This window comes from Stylophora pistillata, chromosome 14, assembly GCF_964205215.1.
Source record: "Stylophora pistillata chromosome 14, jaStyPist1.2, whole genome shotgun sequence".
NCBI classification, from domain to species: Eukaryota; Metazoa; Cnidaria; class Anthozoa; order Scleractinia; family Pocilloporidae; genus Stylophora; species Stylophora pistillata.
In genome coordinates, this window is record NC_142532.1 from 12,770,491 (window position 1) to 12,789,638 (window position 19,148).

At 38.6% G+C, this 19,148-nt stretch overlaps 2 protein-coding genes across 2 annotated transcripts in view; both read left to right on the forward strand.

Moving 5' to 3' along the window:
• Nucleotides 1-240: 240 nt before the first annotated feature.
• On the forward strand, nt 241-2,664 carry LOC148716594 (N-acetyl-beta-glucosaminyl-glycoprotein 4-beta-N-acetylgalactosaminyltransferase 1-like). Its single transcript, XM_088746042.1, has one exon. It carries the CDS (start codon nt 954-956, stop codon nt 2,073-2,075), a length of 1,122 nt encoding a protein of 373 aa, XP_088602168.1. The 5' UTR covers nt 241-953; the 3' UTR covers nt 2,076-2,664.
• A 3,957-nt stretch (nt 2,665-6,621) lies between these two features.
• The window catches only part of LOC111330645 (proteasome activator complex subunit 4), a 47,195-nt gene continuing 34,668 nt past the window's right edge, over nt 6,622-19,148 (forward strand). Inside the window, exons 1-8 of the mRNA XM_088744807.1 lie at nt 6,622-6,965; nt 9,602-9,742; nt 11,112-11,228; nt 13,845-13,889; nt 14,384-14,533; nt 16,984-17,047; nt 17,278-17,352; nt 18,144-18,263. Of these exons, the coding sequence (XP_088600933.1) occupies nt 6,772-6,965; nt 9,602-9,742; nt 11,112-11,228; nt 13,845-13,889; nt 14,384-14,533; nt 16,984-17,047; nt 17,278-17,352; nt 18,144-18,263 (906 nt within the window). The 5' untranslated portion in view covers nt 6,622-6,771. The remainder of the gene's footprint in view (nt 6,966-9,601; nt 9,743-11,111; nt 11,229-13,844; nt 13,890-14,383; nt 14,534-16,983; nt 17,048-17,277; nt 17,353-18,143; nt 18,264-19,148) is intronic.

Consider the following 19,148-nt stretch of genomic DNA (forward strand, 5'->3'; position numbering starts at 1 on the left):
GGTCCTGTTCTTCCAAACGCAACAACGAATTATTGAATCTATCGAATGATATCTTGGAATAAATTAATTTATAGAGTTTCGTCAAGATCCTGTCGTTGAAGAATTCCAAAAAGATACTTGAACACGAAGATAAAACAGAAAAATAAAACAATTTTACCCTGAGAGCCTATCGGCATGAATTTTATCATATCGAGCCTCGGTCAGATTGCTTCTATAAAAATCGGCATTAACTAACCTTTTTCCCCTCCTTGAACTTTTTACATATCGCACGTGTGCGCTGGTGATCATTTGCAGTTTTAACTGCACCAAAAAAGAAGCCGTATTTTTTAAGGTATTTTCGACATTTCGACGTGCTTCATTGTGACTCCTGGAGCATGAAGCGTGCGTTGAATTTCTCGTGAAGCGTAAAATGAAATCGTAAATGGTGATTTTGAGCGTGATTAACAGCGTGAAGCGTGAAAAATATAACAAATAGACCAGCTAGCGAGAAATAATCTTGAACACTTGGCATATGATGCGTTTGAACACGTAACCATTGAGAGGTGTGAAACAGCCTATCAGAAGCCTTATGGAGTACCATGCTTTTGGTGATGCATAACGATGATAACTGGCGTGAAAAAGCAATTTGAAATAGTTTCTTCATGCATAATATATACACAGACCGATCCGGTCACACGCGCTTGTGATTCTTCTGATAAACTGTGCTACATGTTTCCTGATGAAGACAGATCTGAGGTCGAAAGAAATAACCTGAAACGGAACTTACTGAAAGCCATCCATCATAACATTTCATTGCCTGATGTTTAAAGACTTGACTTGATGTCATTTCATTGAGCTAGCATCGAATTTGAGTGTACTAAGGAGATTTGCTGTGCTCCCGGACGAGCAAAGTGTTAAACAGCCTGGCGTGGAATTGTTTTCGCTCGGGACGAAAAAGGTTGCGTTTCACTGTGATGGTTTCGCGCTACAGTAAAAAAGGAGAGGGACAAATAGCATGGTGCCTCTGTACCCTCCCTATAGTTATCTTCCCTTTTATTGTTATATTTTGGTTGCACCGTAGTTTCTCTGCCGAAGATTTCCTTCAACAATCCAGATTTCAAAGCATCACACGGGCACCAACTATAAGAAAAGATTTACGACTCGCCAAAGAGCAAAATGAGTTTTTTGAAACGTTGCTAAACATGACAAGGTCTCCGACTCAGCGATCCACAACACCTCCCATCGTTCTCGCGATTCACTCAGGAGAGCGAGATACGCCGGCCGACGCCAATCCGATCGAGATACACCGCGAAGAAGAATCTTCGGATCACGATGGCAAAGTTGTTATTGTAACACCTGGCCCAGATACAGGGAAAACAAAGAAAATAATTTTCACTCCTAGAGAGGAGGAAATCACAGGCCATGAACTTCTGGCGGCATTTTTTGAGCAAGTTGTTCCAGATAACATGGCGGGGAAACTAAATGTTCATACATGGCAAGGTATTTGCGGCCCGTACGTTGAACAGCTTCGCCATTCTCCATTATTTCCTCGCTTTCCATTCGTTAGGAAATTTCTGGATCAATTTAAATCGCATCAGGAGGGTAGCGATTTTGGAGAGAGGATCTTCGGATTCATTCACCCGGAAAAGCAAGGATTTCACGAGTTCGCGATCACTTCCGATGATACTTCGGAACTGTGGCTTAGTACCGACAGCAATCCGAGAAAGTCACGACTTATCGCAGCAGTCTACTCGGCAAATGGCGCAGCGTGGACAACACCATATAATTACAAAAAGTTTCCCATCCAAGTTTCAAGGAAAGTTGCTTTAAAGTCTTCCAGAAAATATTACATCGAAGCGCTCCATAAACAATCAAAGGGTCGTAGCCATGTTCAGATATTCTGGAAAGAACCGGGCGCGCAAACATTCAAAATTATACAAGGCAAGTACTTATCACTGTATGTGGATGATCGAGATATGCACGAAGAAGGAATTGTTGAAGACATTGATTTTCATAGCTATGCGCCACCGGGAATTCCTAGCCATGCTAAAAGGAAGTTAGATCCCAGCGTTAAAAAATTCCTGTACAAATGCTAATATCATCCTTGCCAACAAATAATGCATGGATTGTAGACTCTCAAGAGGCAGGATCTACCATACGGACTTGAGGACTACATTTGTGCTTTTGCGGTGTTATCATCGCTTCTGTTCGACTGGCGACGCGTATAAGAAAGTCTAGCGTAAATCAGAATATCTAAGGTACATGTACAGTGAGGCCTTGAAATGAGAATCTAAATGATTCGCCAAACCGTAAGTCAATTTAAAGAGGTTAGCTCCTCAGAAGACAAATGCACAGATAACGGTATCATTAACAATTCTGTCTTTTTTTTTTCAATGAAGTCGATATCACGTACTTTGTCAATGGGTCTGTTAAATAATCGACGATAGAAATCGTCAAAAATAGAGTGAGAATATTGATAACATACTTACCTCTGGCACGTGTACCTCTTTACTTTTTGGTGTCGGCTTTGCCATGTTTCCACGTACTACTTCACCTTTTACTTTAACAATGCAAAGCGACATAGATAAAGTTTGATAATACCTATAGTAAAGGATTCGAGCTTTATCATTTTGAACAGGTCAAGTGGCCCTGAAATGGAGTGAATAAATGAGTTAAGACATCAAATGTTTTTTTTTTTTTTTACTTCCTATGACAACTCAGTTTGCAATATCAATAAAAATGATATTTATTTCTATTGGCAGGCCGTGCTCCAATCATGAGCTTAGAGCAAGAGCAAAGCACGGCATCACGCTCCTATTGAGTGTGAACGAATTGTTAGTGAAGAGCACATGTGTGTTCTTGACCAAGTGTGAGGTCAAGTCTGCTAGATACTGGCCGAGTTCTTTTTTTGCGTTTTTGTGGACCGAGACGAAGTCGAGGTCTATACTGAAAAACGCGTAAAAGGACTCGATTCACAGCGAAGGAGCAGCACTTAACATTCTACTAGCTTCTGCGCGCAGAAACGAAGGAAAAATCTTGATATCAAAAATATATTAAAGCCAAGAGAGACTGCAAGAGAAGGTAAATCTTCTTGTTTAAGCTCATATCTAATATCAAACGGTAGAATTTTTAGACTTACGAGCCGGTAACCTTGGCCACTGGCAAAGTTTTGAAATGATTCATGCCAACTTCAACTCAGCGCACCGTCAGGAGTTCCAGTGAAGAGGTTCAGGCGGCAAATCTCTTTTCATAATACTCCATTCAACAATCCTAAGATTGTGATAAAATTAGTCTTTGGCTAGGTAAATATGCCGGACGCTCAGACGCCAAAATAAGCGAGTGCAACCAAAAAACATTACAAAATTTACCGAGTCGTTTAGACAGCTCAGTATTTGTCAGACTCCTTAGCTAGGGTAAAAAAAGTTGCCAAAAATAGTCAGTGTAGCAGTTCACATCAATATATTTCCTTGTCATTGTGCAGACAAGTTTAAATCGGCTTCCAAGAAAATATAAGCAGCCAAGTGGTTTCTTCCGGCGTTTCCATTTTTAGACAGTCAATGAGCTCGCAAAGTTCATCCATAAGTCTTATGTAAAAAGGCTTGGATCTCGGCAAAAGCAAATGCGAAGATGGATTTCAATGAACAGGGCCTTCCGAACCGTTTGGACTGGTGTTTCTATCGTTTTGATTCACCAAAGGAAGGCAGTTCGCGTTTATGAGCGAGTGCTTCGCCTTGTCCTCGGAGACAGATCAAGTTCGTATTCAGCTTTACTGAACAGGCTTGATATGGTATGTATGCATGTATGTAAATCTTTATTTAAACACGGAAAATCATCAGTTACATAATAAAAACTAAGATTAATCAACTGCTTTACATGATTGCCGTGTGGGAATCCTATATATCGACTACGTTAAGATTTCGCCTAAAATGGTTAATGGATGAAGCATTTTTTAAGTTTTTGGGCAATTTATTCCATAACATGGCCCCGCTGTAAGAGAAGCTTCGTTTCAAATAATTGGTGTTTGGTTTGGACAAAGCCAGCCTTCCCTCAGAGTTTCTTATGTCGTACACAGAGTGACGCTGAGAGAAAAGACTTTGTAGATATTCGGGAGCAAGGTTGTTTATAATTTTATACATCATTAGAGCTTTTTGTTTCTCTCGTCGAAGAGATAGCTTCTCCCAATCGAGGGCGGAGAGAAGGTGCTTTAAGCTCGTATCAAAGTGTAATTTAGTAATAATTCTGGCTGCTCGATTCTGTAATTTTTGGAGCTTATCGCTTAAGTAGCCACTTAAACAGTCCCAGACGAGGCTGCAGTAATCAAAATGAGGCATAATCAAAACGTTATAAATTTGAATTGCAGTTTCTTTGGATATAAAGGGCCGTACACGTTTTAGGGCGCCTATAGCTGAGGAGACTTTCTTGCAAATCTCTTCAACGTGGCTACCCCAAGAGAGTTGGGCATCTATAGTAAGACCCAAAGATTTGGTCTTGTCGACTCTCTTGATAATTTGGTCATCAATTCTGATTTCTAAGTCGTTACATTGGGCAGATAGTCTTTGTCTTGATCCAATAATCATTAACTCTGTTTTAGCAACATTTAGACTGAGCTTGTTAGCATTTTGAGCCAACGGCTAAGGTTATTCAATTCAGGGATTAGAGCTAGCTCTAATCCCTGAGAAACCAGGGTCAATTCCCACAAAGTTTTGCTTTGTGCAAGAAAAAACACAGAGGAAACCTCCAGCAGAGCGAACTGATTCGGTCGAACGAAAGCAGCCGACTTCGAACGTAAACACAGCGTAGGACGATTTGCCAGAAACATGTGATGGCTTTGAAAGTGACAGCATTGTCTGGATCAATAAGGTCCTTATCAAGAGCACTATTTATATAACTTTGAACTCTGACAAGGACAGTTGTTTTCTCTTAGTTTGATCATCCAACGTAAAATACCGGTAAGCCGGGGAAATAAGCTATTCACGTGTATTTACCTTTCGACCAAGGATCGCTTCGTTCCGCTCGATTTCGCTCCTTTCCTGCAGGAAAGCCATCTCTTTAACGCGGGAATAGTCAGTTGACTAGGGGTGTTCACTCTTAAGGAAGCTCCGTCGATTTCATCCTCAGAAAGAGTGATTTTAGGCGAATTTCCTACAGTCATGTCCGATGTGACATATATTTTTCTTAGATATTCCCGCGAAACCATCACCACCAATGTTGTGAGTTGTTCACATGTTTCTGGCAAATCGTTTGACGCTGTTTTTGCGTACCAAGTCGGCTGCTTTCGTTCGACCGATTTTCGCTCTGCTGGAGGTTTCCTCTGTATTTTTCTTGCACAAAGCAAAACTTTGTGGGATTAGACCCTGGTTTCAAGTTGACAAGCAAGGAACCCGGGATTTTCCTAAAACAGTGGGCTTCAAAGTGGTCGCCACATAGCCTCGAGTGCTCATTAACTGGTGTGTTCGCCGAATTTTTGCAAGCTATTTCGAAAGCAGTTCTTTGTTCTCCAGCTGTACGCGATGTCAGGACTTTTTTATTTTCATTTCTGAAGAGTTTGTACAGCCCTTGGCAATACACCATTGAGGCATTTCGAGCAAAAAGTGAAAAAAAACAGACGAGGGGAATTGATTATTTCTCAAAACACCAACAAATCACTCGAAGCGATCGCCACCAAGCCTCGGTTTGACGCTGCGAGAAATTGTTTTGACGTCATCGCGCATAAGCGCTTTTAAGAACACCAACTGTCCCTTGCAACGTCTGACCGCTGTGTTGTGTTGATTTTCCCACCAACGGGTCAAAAGTATCTTTCGTCACTTTGTAAAGCGGGCGCGTAGCGTGGTCATTTTTTCAAGTACGCACAAGTACATATGATCTAGAAACCTAAGTAAACTGAGCGAAAAATACTGCGTTCTTTATTTCTTGTTTGAAATAGTTGTGTGAATACAAGCAAAGAACAAAGCGTCTTGCCCTTATTTTGAGCAAACTTGACGCAAACACAACATTGTTTCTAAATTTTTCTGGTCACGTCAAGTACGCGCGTGCGTATATGCGTAGAGGACGCTACGCGCCTGTAAAGGTATAATTATAACTATAATCCGAACCACTTGTACGGAAAAGTCTTAATACATTCATTGTCAAAAAAAAAAAAAAAAAAAAAAAAAAAAATGGGACTACTCAGCTCCAGCACACGACGCCGTATAGCGTCTATCTTCAAAGTTATTAATATGCAAATGTGCACTCTGTGACTGCATTTTCCAATAAGTTCTTGATCATATCTCTTAATTTCATGTGATTTTTAGAGGCCATTTAGCACACGGAGCGAAAGGGCTAAGGACCCGGAAGCTATGGGAAGGAAGTCCTGGCCAAGAAGAGCTGGAAACAAATCGTAAGTGGAGACTGAGGGACTCTGGGAACCAATGCACTCAAGATTCGCCCGATCTACTTCAGATGAAGAAGTGAACGTTTTATACCGCAGTTTCTTTCTGTTATGAAGTCAGATTCAAAGGGTGTCGACTTTCCATAGACCTCGCTAAGACAATTAGAACGTTTTGTTAACAGCTTTTCTCTAAATTTCAAAGAAAAAAGTTAATATCGACACGAAGTTCGAAGCAGCAAGACTTGATAATGTACGCATGAGCAAACGCAGGTATCCGCTGAGTCCATGACCATGCTTTGTAATAGTGAATCGGCGAAATTACCCTTACGGTTGGCCTTTTTTTCAGATTGACAAACATTTTCTTCTATAGCAGTAAGATGCTTGGTTAAAAAAGAGGAAATACAGCTTGATGTGATCTTGCATAGATGGCATCGTTCAAAGCTACGTTAGGATTCAGCCCACAGAGACCAAGCGTTTACAATAACTTTTTACCGTACAATGATAAGCTTGACGAAGAGTCTAACAAGTTTCTATCGGAAATTAAATACAGTCTTGGACGAGCTGTTGTTTTTAAAGAGATCAGCCCTGGAATTCTATACTGGAGCAATAGGCTGGCAAAGTAAGTTACTGTTTTGAACTCGAAGTTGATGGTCACCAGACTTATAGCTATTGTACCCGGTAATTAAAGCTTACATCCAGTCTGACATCCGTTAGAGAGGACTCCCCGGTTTTTTTCGGGTGCTAAGATTTTACTTTGGGCTAATAATTTAATTTTACAAATAGGAAAATAAACTAGAATTTTTTAATTTCCTAATATAATTATATCAAACAGTTTCCTGGGAAGTTTGATGGCAACAGACTGTCTAATATACATCCATGGTAGATTACTTGATTACTTGCTCGGTTCAAGGTGAAGATCACCTGCATTATTGTATTAGAAGAGATCATTTCAATTATTCCTCTGATCAAAACAGCTTTAAAATTTTTTACAGCATATGGGATGTAGGTCAGCCTTTCAAGCTGTACAATGCAAGTTATGTTTGGTTATAAGAACTAATTTGTTCAATTTTGGGCCAATATGAATTCACAAACAGGCATGATTGATTCATGCTCTCAGCAGTGCAGTGCATTGTACATGTACATGTACATGTACATAATCATGAAATAAAGGTTGACTATCTTCACCAAAAACTTAAGTTAGAAGGGAATTGAAAATACTAAGAACACATGTCAGGTACAGGAAATGCCCTAAGTCATACATGATTGGTCAGCAGTTTTTTTAGCAGACTCATTCACAGTTTTCTGTCACTGAGCAAACATAATTCTGAAAGTGGGCATCATTACTGTGTGCCACTCAAACTTACTTCTGATTTTGAAAAATTTTTGGGTGAGAAATGTTGTTATCATCTCCAAGCATACTCTGTAAACTCGGTCCAATGGATAGCACTTCTCTTCTCTAGCAAGAGGTTTAGGCATGGATCCATAGCAGTAGGAATTTTATTTTCATTTACCTATATTTCCTTATGTTTTCCCATTTTTATTTACCTTCTTATTTGATATCATGTCTGTTTTTTGCTTTTGGCAAGGATTATCATCAATTGTGCAGAAATCAGCATTTAAAAAGCCAGTACCACAGTGCTGCATTTATCTTTAGTTTTCCTATTTTTGGAAAAAAAAGGGAGGCTTAATCATTCCAGAGTACAGTTCATTGATATTGTGTTCTTCAACTGTCAGAGATTCAAATTTGGGATCAACAAAGTTATAAGGTTACATTTTAGAAGGTCTAGAAGATTCTGAAATGTGAGATGGCTTATTGCTGTCGAACTGTTATATTTGTCCAAGCAACCTCATATGGAATATTATTATATACATAACGAGATTTACACGCCAAAAAACATCAAGATAAAAATAGTCTCTTCAAGCTAGAGGGACCAGCTGACTGGTCATACAGTTTTTTACCACTAGTGAAAAACGACGTATTGAGGCTCTGATTGGCTATATCATTATTTTCACTAGTGAACAAAACCATGTCACTCACTTGCCGCTCCTCTTGACTGACAAATAGCACATTTCTAAGAGCTTAGGCGCATTTTTCTTTAGAAAGATGGCTTCAAATCAGACTAACCATTTTCAGAGCCTAGATTCATCAGTAGAAGAGGTCATAGATGGACAGGAAAAGGAAAACACCAAGAAAAAGACCAAACACGTTGTCGCTCTGTTCCACGAATTTCTTGTTTTGAAAGACAAAACAAAAATAAATTAAGTCTCGGGTTTTCACTTCTTTATTTCAAATTTTGAACTTCCATAGAACTATTTCGACATATTTTCAGGATGTCTTAATTTATTCTACGTAGTTCTGCCTTTTAACGGCATTTTCGCTTCATAATTTAGATGTAAAGAAGTATTTTACAAGGAAGCCATTTCAGTGCAACTCCCGAACGGCGGCTTGACCACGCATTGCTTTCCTTTGAAAGAAAATAAAGATATGTTTATCTCTGAGTTCTGTTCGCTACACATTTATATATATATATATATGGTATCGCATTATTCTGCCATTAAAATCCCCTGATGAGTGGGCAACCACGAAACAGGTCTGTAGGGATGTAAATGTAGTTGTTTTTTTTCCGCCTAACACACATTATATACATACATATATATGTTACTCACCAGCTGGAAGGTCTGTATTGGGAGAAACGGTGGGTGAGGTCTTCGATACTGCCCAAGGCTGGAGGCCAAGGGCAGCACTCAAGAGGGAGGGCACAGTTTTTCCCAATACAGACAGACCTAGGCTGGTGAAAAATTGCAACAAAGCTAGAGATGTTCTGCAAAGTGACTCAGCATGAAACAGATACCACTGGCTGAGAGAAGGCCGATGGGAGAATGTGGCCTGCACTCAGATCGTATCAGATTTCAGGATTTGTAGAATGTTGCCCACTCACAAAAGAACTGAGAAAAAAATGAACATTATACGACCTGTCTGGCCCTGCCAGAGCAATCCCATGTAGAAAACTATGGTGCACTCAGTCTGTACTGTACGTCATGACCTTGAGCCAAATATATTTTTCCCATCCTGCCCAACCAAACTCATTTCATAAGTACATAACATTTGAACCACAGCTTGTACAGTAGATACAGTTTATGTTGTACATGTACAGTGTATTCTAAACATTTTGTTAACATGCACAATTCAATTGTTGCAATATTTGAAGTACAGTGACAGCGCATGATTTTTTGTCATTTTTATTTGTTTTCCAGCTTCATAAAGCTCTATGGAAGGAAGTTTTCAAAAGAAGACCATCTCCATTTTATACACATCTTTTTTGAGCTGGTAACAGCACCAAACCTTGATCCACAATATGTGATTGCATTTGGCCATGTGTTGATTCTTCTACTCAAGTAAGTTGGGTGTTTCTGATAAGATCATCTACTACAGAATACTGAAGGAAATTACTGGCTGTCAGCTCTTTTCTGTACATTTTTTTGCATGCAGACCCTACAGTGTAGTTTATATCACTGCTCAGTTTCCAAGTCAGGTCCCAAACAACTGTGCTGCTCCTGTGTCCTGCAGCGTCATGCTTGTACAATGTAATCAATGCACATGCAATTCCAATCCATTACATATATCTTGTTAACCAAGCGTGAGGGCCGTACTGGGAGAATATAGGCCTGAGGTCTTGAATAGAATAGAATAGACTGAGGACCGATATTCAAAATAGACTGAGGACCGATATTCTTCCAGTATGGTGCCGAGCAAGAGATTTATTATATGACTGAAGTTCGAAGGGACTTCGTGCGGTATCATTTGGGACCATTCGGGACAGTGCCCAGTCCAATACTTAGAGAGTATTGACCGGCAATAGAGCATTTTGATTGGTTGATTTTAGTTATTGGCCCTCTGACTGCCCGAGTTGTGTAATAAATGCAGGTAACTTGCACACTGTGTGTCACACAGTATACAATGCAATCAGACCTCAGCAATCTCTTAGCTTCAACCATTTCAATCTCTCATAATCAGTTTCAATCTCTGCAAAGTGTTGGGTTCTTTCCTTTTTATGATAACTAAGATATTACTTTCCAGTACTATTATACCTCAGTAGTCAAAAGGCAATTTTGAAAAAAATTCAGGTTAGAGCCTTGGGTTTTGTGCTGGATTTCCCTAAAGGGTCTTCTTGTCAGCTGTTTTCAGGTTGAAGTTGGTATTTGGAGTGCATTGGGTTTTACAGACAAAGGAAATCCAAACAGACTGTGGAAAAACCCTTGCACTAAAGACAAGAACCAACCAACTCCATTACATGTGAAATGTGGCCTGGGAGTCAAACCTAGGCTTTAGTGGTTGCAGAAAAGTGCTCAGAGGTTTCAGTTACTTCTTCCACAAGGGGCTGCTATCAGTGCATTAGGCAGCCATCCCATAAGGCAAAACCCAAACAAGAGAGCCTGCTTAAAGGCAGGGAGAGGTGCTCAGGGCTCGACACTAACTCTTCAACTTACTAGCCAAGTGGCTAGTGACATCCTAGATGTTATTAGGTGTTACGACAATTTCAGTTTGTTTACTAGCCAAACGGGCTAGTGAAAATCGAAAACCACTGGCCAAAACTGAATTTCTACTAGTCTGTGGGCTACCATTAGTTTTGAGTCCTGGGTGCTACAGGTGGGGATGGATGGACAGTGTCCAGCTTTTGTTGAAACTTCTGAGTGCTCTCACAAAATGTGTATAATTATGTTTGTCAAAGGCGCTACAGTTTTTTTCTGTTTGTGTTTGTTCTAGGAAGAAGAAATTGATTTCCAGAGATGACCTTGTTTTGCCATGGAGACCTCTTCTTGATCTTGTTGATTTCACATTTTATTCAAAATTTGAAGTGCATGGACTGAAGAAACATCCTTTGTAAGTTGATTAATTTTTTTCCCATGCAGAATTTTACTGTAAGTACAATGACACTTCAACTAAGTGAACCATTACTAGCTCAATACACCCTTCCAATCAACCCACTTTGTCATGACTACAGGCTCATGTAGAGCATTGCAACTGCATCACAGCAGGCAGTATGGGGGTGGCTGTTTTTCTAAGTTCTTGAAAACTTTTTTAGCCCTTTTTTTTTTTTTTTTTTTTTTTTTTTTTTTAACATTATATACTGTTTCTCCACCCTACCCCTTCCTTTTTCCCTTCCTCTGATATACAAATGTGGTAAGTGTTGACCAGTGCCTAGTGTAGGAGCTCAAGGCTGATTTGCAAGAATTTGCTTAAAGTCTGTAGCCCCTCAAATGTATCTTGTTTATTATCTGGATGGTTGCTGGTATGTGATTGATATAAAAGAAGTTTATCAGGATAATTTGGTCACCTACATTGTATGTACCTTTAAAGTTATTTTACACAAGGTTTTTATACTGTAGTTATTCAACTATAAGCCGAGCGATTTTTTCACAAAACTTTACCAAAATCTCGAACAATTGAGCCGGAGAAGGGTTCTCGGCTTATAGCCAAGTGTTTTTCAAAACACAATTTTTTTTGAAACAGCAAATTCAAAGGAAACATAGATATATTTGTCTATAAGCCAAGATATTGCATGCAGAAGTAAATAACAAAACAAGTTTAAGTTGGTCATTGACTTTAAATGTGTGGTTGCTTCCAAAGGAGTGGTTTGTTGTTTTTGGTGCGTAGTAAATACGGCTTATTGCTCGTCCACAGTGTCCGTGTGGAATTCGTTGTCCATCTCCTACTCATCCACTTGTTCTGCCGTTTATTCCGAGTAGGTTGCATAGAGTATCAGAGATTCTGCAGGTTTTGAACGAGTGAACAGAGCTTGTGAAAGTGTTTTAAGAATTTCAAAACCGACCAATCAGAATTGCCCATTCCCAAGATTGGTAAACAAACTCGTCGATCGTCACATGTTACGGTGTTGAAATTTGCGATCACATGAAAAGAAAACTAATCTTGGCTTCTCTGCTCTGTAAACTAGTCAAGTTATCTCTCATTCAACCACAGATATTTCTGAGTGTAGTGGCCCATTGTTGTGCATTTTGCTGACTTCTCAAGCTCTCCATTAAAGAGATTCTCTTGATCTTTCCTCTAGCGACTCACTGATGTCACTCATGACTGTACTCTCTGGTTATCTCAGAATGTGTTTTCAACAGCAGTACTGCATTGAAACTCTTTTCTGTTTCAAAAATTTTGCGATTATTTCAGTTTGTTTGAGAATGGAATTCTCTGAATGTGGTCTCAGCTTATAGCCGATATTTTTCCGATTTTTTTCGTAAAGCTTTCGCCGACTATCATGTCTCACGAGTTTAGGGTCTGGGCTTATAGCCAAGGTCGGCTTATAGTCAAATAACTACGGTAATTTTAAATTGTGTAGAATGTAATTTTCAATTCTTTTGCAAGAATAGATTTTCCAACCAGATTATACTAGTTTACAATGTTTATTAGAAATTATGAAATGAATTGGAAAATAATGAACAACTTACTAAGTAAGATCTTTTGACAGGGAGCCCACGTCACAAAGTGTGGTTTTCAGTGAGGCCCTGCATAAATCTAACGTAAGGATAACAGAAAATATAATGGTTATCAAGAAAAGGATAAAAGGGCATAATCAATAGAAGAGACTACATATTTTTAACAAGACGTCTAAAAACTGAAAAATCGGAAATGTTCCTAGTGCCGTCTGGGAGAGCGTTCCAGTCATCTACTGCATGACAAACAAACGGATGCTGACCCCATGTACGCTTTGATTGTGGTTTACAAATGTTGTTATTAAAACGAGTGTTATAATCATGCATGTCTTTAAAATGATTAAAATTAAAATTCCAATCAATTAGTCCATTCAAGGACTTAAAAACCAAAAATAGACGATGAGATCTTCGTCTTTTTTCCAATGTATCCCAACCAAGTAGATCAAGAGCTTCTGTTGCTGATGAATGCTTTGGCATATCTTACAACTTACAACTTTATTTACTATTTGACAAAAGAAAGATACAAAAATGGTCGCTTCCCGCAAATAGCATTGGCTAGTCGAGGCGGGAAGCGATAGGAGAGAATAGGTTTACATTACAGCCTGTCAAATTTGGCCAAGCTATGAAGAAAAAATAATTGAAAAGTAGCCCTTAAAGTATTAACATAACAAGTGGAAAAGTAATAGAGGTATATTACATCGCTTGTAGAATACATGAGATGACATTACAAAGTAAGAAAAAAAAAGGGGAATAAAATAGTAATAATAAATAAATAAATAAGGTTGTGACATGCGTGAGCATGTCACATTATGAACCTCGTAGCAGCTTAACTCATCATAGAGTTCTTTGTAGCACATTTCTAGAACATCACAGCACAGAAACAGGGTCTGGGGTTTGGTTCCTGGTAGTGAACTAAAAAATTTTTGCGATTCTCGCTCATGAAAAAAATGAATAACACCTTTCTTTGAGCCATAGATTGCTTTGAATCTAGGACCATCAAGTGTTTGTTTTATTTTGTTTTGTGTGGATAACTCTATTCCCTTTTGTCCAATAGGAAGCTTGAAGAGACAGTTAAACATGTTTTGTACATGTCCAGAGTGTAAGTACAAAGAGCCAGCCCTGAATTGATTTTAAATAATATGAAGTTTTACATGTCATGTAGTTATTATCCATTGTTTGTTGAACTCTTCACAGCCTAACATTGATATTCAAACTTTTCACACTATTCTCTTTACATTTCCACCCTAACTGACATTAAGAATATTTGTTTAACAACCAAGAAGTTCTTAAGTTATCGATCCTTTCCTTTATTCTCTTGACCTTTACATTTTGATTCAGGGGTGATATGGTAAGGAGAAAATAGAAGCCAGTCACTCTCAAGGTTAATTTTTTAAGAAATCTTCGTATTAATTTTTAGTTTGGTGAAAAAAGTTTTCCCAGAGTTAGAAATTCCCAAAGTGAGAGATCCCACATATGATGACTTCAAATTGAACTGATCTCAGTTACTAACAAAAAACGTGGTGATTGCCATGGGTCAATTTGCCTTTTTCCAGACATTAATCCAACTTACTTTTCCCTTTTTGTTAATTTCAGATACTTTTCAGATGACTCCACCCAGGAAATGTTGGATGAGTGGCGTCCTTTATTGTGTCCTTTTGATGTCAAGTTTGCCAAAGCAATGTTCTACTTTTCCTTGTTCTTACCCACCACCCTCCCTTCGGAAAAATTTGACAAGGGCTACAAGTATGTGGAACTTTTGCGCATACATAACTTATTTGTGCCTGACATAACTTTTCTAAGTGCACATCATTTACTAAAAGAGTATGTTATTGCGGGGAAGAGACGAGCACAATTGAACTCAACTCAACCTTTTAATGTCTCTCTCCTCGTGGTTCCTCTCTACATACCATAATACTATGGACTAGTGTCCAATCTCCTAACACCTTCCCCCCAGTAAAATAACAATTTTACGTTAACAGTCTATGAAGAGTATCTTGCTTGTATTTTAACTAAGCATCCTGAACATGTTCGTTTTGCAAGAACTAGTTCCATCTTCTTGACAGACTTAATAGGCTTAGTGGGCTCGGATTTAAGTTTTCTCATCATAGAGTGAAAGGGTTGGACAGACAGTCGCATTTAGTTCCTGTAGGTCATGATCACCACTGATTTCCTTGTACACACCAACTGGTAGAATACTACATGTACATGTAGAACCAGAGTCTATCTGAAGGTTTACAGAAATTCTTTTCTTTGAGATGAGTAAGTTTGCAAAAGCTTTCCTATGGTCACATTGTTGATTTAGTGTGCTTATTTTGTCCATAACTTCATAAAAATGCTCTTCTCTATCTTCATCAACTTTTAGGACAAATGGTTTCTTAGTTGATCTGGACTGCCTTTGATTTCCTGGTTGTGGTTTTCTCTCCCTTTGGAGTCGCTTACATTCCTTGGAATCTTTAAAATGATTTTTAATCTTGCAAAGGCTACACACTGCTCCCCAGGCGGAGCAGTTTCTCTTGTTTGCGAAGCTATGAGATCCTTTCTTCTTAGCACAGTAGTTACACATAAGACCTTTGTTTGGCTTATCTTTAAATACAGCATTGGTAGTTTCTCTCACAGGTGGTTTTTGACAGCATTCTTGAACTTCTTGATTTGTGGTTTCATGGGCTTTGCCAATTGACACAGCTTGAATTTGAGTAAGAGTGTTTCCTTTTTCAAGCAGTTTTTTCTTCAAATCATCATCAGAAACACCATACACAAATTGGTCTCTCACTTGTCGGTCTTCATCTATGTAATTCCAATCTTTAACTAACAAATCAGTGACAAACGAAGTAATTGTCTCTTTAGGTTTCTGAACTCGTTCCTTGAATTTCTTTGAAGCTACGATCTCATTACATTCCGCACTTACCGCTCCTTCCAGTTTAGTCCACATCAGTTCGTAATTGTTTACATCTTCATCCTCGCCCCAGTCTAAACTGTCATAAATCTTCAGGCCTTCCAGTCCAAGCCAATCTTGTACCAGTATACACTTTCTTTCCTCAGATATGTTGACAAGACTTCCTTTGAAAATATATCCACACTTTTTCTTAAATGCTTTTAATGCTTCAAGGCGATTTTCTTGGCGAGCGTTGAACTTTAGTCGCTCAAAGTTCATAATACTTCCAGCGAAATGAGCAGCAGCATTTTGAGCAGGAGCATCCTCTGCTTCTTCGTCAACCATCTTTCACAACAACAGTAATAAACAGATGTGGAAATTATCTAAATTCCTCACTCCTGCAGAAGGTAGACAATGAAAATTTGCTCGGAATAACCGATGTTTACCTCACTATGTCAGTTTCGGTAGATTTTGGCGCGAAGTTGTTTGGAGGCTGTTTTCGCAGAAATGTTTACAGATTTCCCTTTGGGCTACTCCAATCAGGGTTCACAAAAGAATCAAAGTAGTTCAGCACTAACTTCGTTATTTTCTTCGTTATTGCGGGGAAGAGATGAGCACACATGAACTCAACTCAACCTTTTAATGTCTCTCTCCTCGTGGTTCCTCTCTACATACCATAATACTATGGACTAGAGTCCAATCTCCTAACAGAGTACAATACACACAGTATAATATGGTTGTGAAATGATGAACTGGTTCTTTAATGGTCAAAGCGTCATTCTTCAAAGCAAACAGAGAAGGGGTAACACTTGAAATGTAAGCTTTGAAACTCTTCACCATGGGCAATTTACTTTATCAACTCAGTTGATCACACCATTATTACAGGTACCCTGTTATACTCCTTCACCGATGCAGTACCACTGTTTCTTTGAAACATACCTCTTTGGTTCTACAGTAGTATGTCTGTTTGAGATTGTAGGGCCTTATGTGTTGTGTTTTTGTTTTTTATTTGTCTGTTAGCTTTTCTTTTATGAGCTTTTTTGGGTTTGTTTGTTGACACCTACCTTGGAATGATTTTGTGTAAGAGGGACAGAGAAGGAATATGATATTAAGTTAAGGATGACTGAAAAGCACACCAGGGTATCTTGTACTTGTAAATACCCTGATATGTTGTAGAGCATCAGTATGGTGATTAAAGTCCTTACTTGACAAAGGTTAGATGCTATAGACTGCTATAATTAGTTTAAGAAAGCTTTAAATGTCAGCTTTTATTTACGATTCCTGGATGATAAGTGCCACTTTTGTTTGGAATATTTGCTAGGCTATGGTTTGATGAGCTGCTGGGAATTTGGCAAGCTTGCACAGGCAGTTCAAGATGGGAAGAGGTACTGTACACTCTACATGTACATGTATGTGATATTCCTCAGAACCTTGGCTGTCAACAATTTTGAAAGTTTAGTTAGAATGCATATGATAAGTACTATGTTGTTTGTTAGAATACACACAAGGCTGTCAACTCTTCTCTTGAAATGGCCAGCTCCAAGCATAGTCTGATAAATATTTGCAACTGCAGTTGCATTGATACAAAAGGTACTCATTCCATTTCTTTTCTCAGGACTGCTTGAAGTTGTTTGCCAGGCTTGCCAAAGACAATCTGGGATTTGTGGATTGGAGCCCATACCTTGCAACTGTTAGTAAAAATAAACAAATTGTTAATCCTTGAATAAGTGCTTGAGGCACTTATTTAAAATGTGGGATAAGAGAGTGGTTGCTTATTCATGGGTTGCCTTTGCATGCAATCCAGGAGGTGGGGGGAGAGGGGCAGGCTAGGGTGGTTTGACTTCACTCTTTTTCAATTGTAGGGCAAACGTGGGATGAGACAGGGGTGAAAACTGTGGAAAACACTTGGCATGTGATCCAGGGGATCTGTGCTGTTAGCTTTCTCTTATAAATACATGTTCCTTGTACCACTTCTGACATAAACATTTTTAAGTCACATCACTTTTGAAATTCAATTTACTGGTACTCATTGTACAACTGTACATTTTAGAACCTTTGGCTTAAAGTTCCAGGGCTTGAAATTGCGCCTGTATCTGGCACATTTGTGAATAAAGATTTCACTTTTGCAACTAAAATTTCTCCACTGGTAGCAATTTTGCGACTGTTTTACAGCCTAACTTATAAATAAATTATATTTAACAGCCTTGTGTTTACATGTTACTGGATGCTGTAGTTTTATGCAAAAAATCCTGCAAAATTCAAGTTAAATGTTGCGTGACTTTTATCGTTGATTTCTTGCTGAGAAATATATCACAGCTACACCTTTTCAAAAGCTACATCATGCAACGCTCATGAAATTTGGTTACTTTTGCAACTAAAATTTTCGAACTTGCGACTAAATTTTAGGAATTACTTGCAAATTGCAATTGAGAATTTTTTTAAATTTCAAGCCCTGTAAATGTCTTTTCTTTTGTTTTCCAGGTGTTTACAAGGATAGTGAGGAATTTTCATCTTCCTGTGGGAGGAAATCCTCCTGCCAGTGGCCTTAAAGACTATTCAAGTATTATAAGTTCATTTGTTGTGTGGATTGTCAATTCTATGGTATGTCTTTAATAGAGCATTATAAATCTTTAGACTGGCATTAGACATTTGTTCTGAACTAAAATACCTGCAGTCATGAATATCTGAAATAATTGTGGAATGGTATTGTGTTCAAACAAAAAAGGCAGGCAGGCTTGAGAAAATGACAACAGCACCAGTTACCAATGTAAGTTTGTGGTATTGAAGTTTGCTTACTTGTCCTAAACTATCAAACAACAACAAACATATGAAACATATGTATGAACTGCGGTTATGAAATTAATTTGATGGCCTGCTCCCAGTTGGCTTGTTAGCTCAATTGGTAGAGCGCTGCACTAGTATCGCAGAGGTCAGTGGTTCGAATCCCGTACAGGCCTGAAATTTTTTTCAGGTCTGATTTTCACTATTGCTCAAATAGTGCTTTACTGCGAAGGATCGTGCACATATACGTGTCCTAAACTATGTTGAGATAAGTCAGTATGCAATAATTATTAATCTACCATAATCAAATCAACACATCTGCAGTTGTTTTGTATTTTTAGTCTATCAGTAATATTTAACAATAAACAAATAGATACAGATGATTTCAAAGTGTGATAAGAACAAAAGAGTTGTACACAAGGCGCAGCCAAGTGTGTCACTGATATTCTCATTTTGGCATCTTCTGCAATGTATTACTGTACAGAGCCATGGCAACATGGATTCTATTTGTGAGTACAATAAGAAAGATGACTTGAGGTTTGATTCCTAGGGACTGAGAAATTTTTCCTTGCCCCACACTTGTGGATTCTATTTGTTTAAAATAAGAAAAAAGCAAAACATTGTTTATGGTAATGTAATCTATTCATCTGCATTCCAATAGATCATAAGAATGAACCAATCAAAATATGAGCATAGTGCGGTTTA

Coding starts and splice junctions, on each gene's coding strand:
- LOC148716594 (XM_088746042.1), top strand. CDS start 954: ATGGTTTCGCGCTACAGTAAAAAAGGAGAGGGACAAATAGCATGGTGC.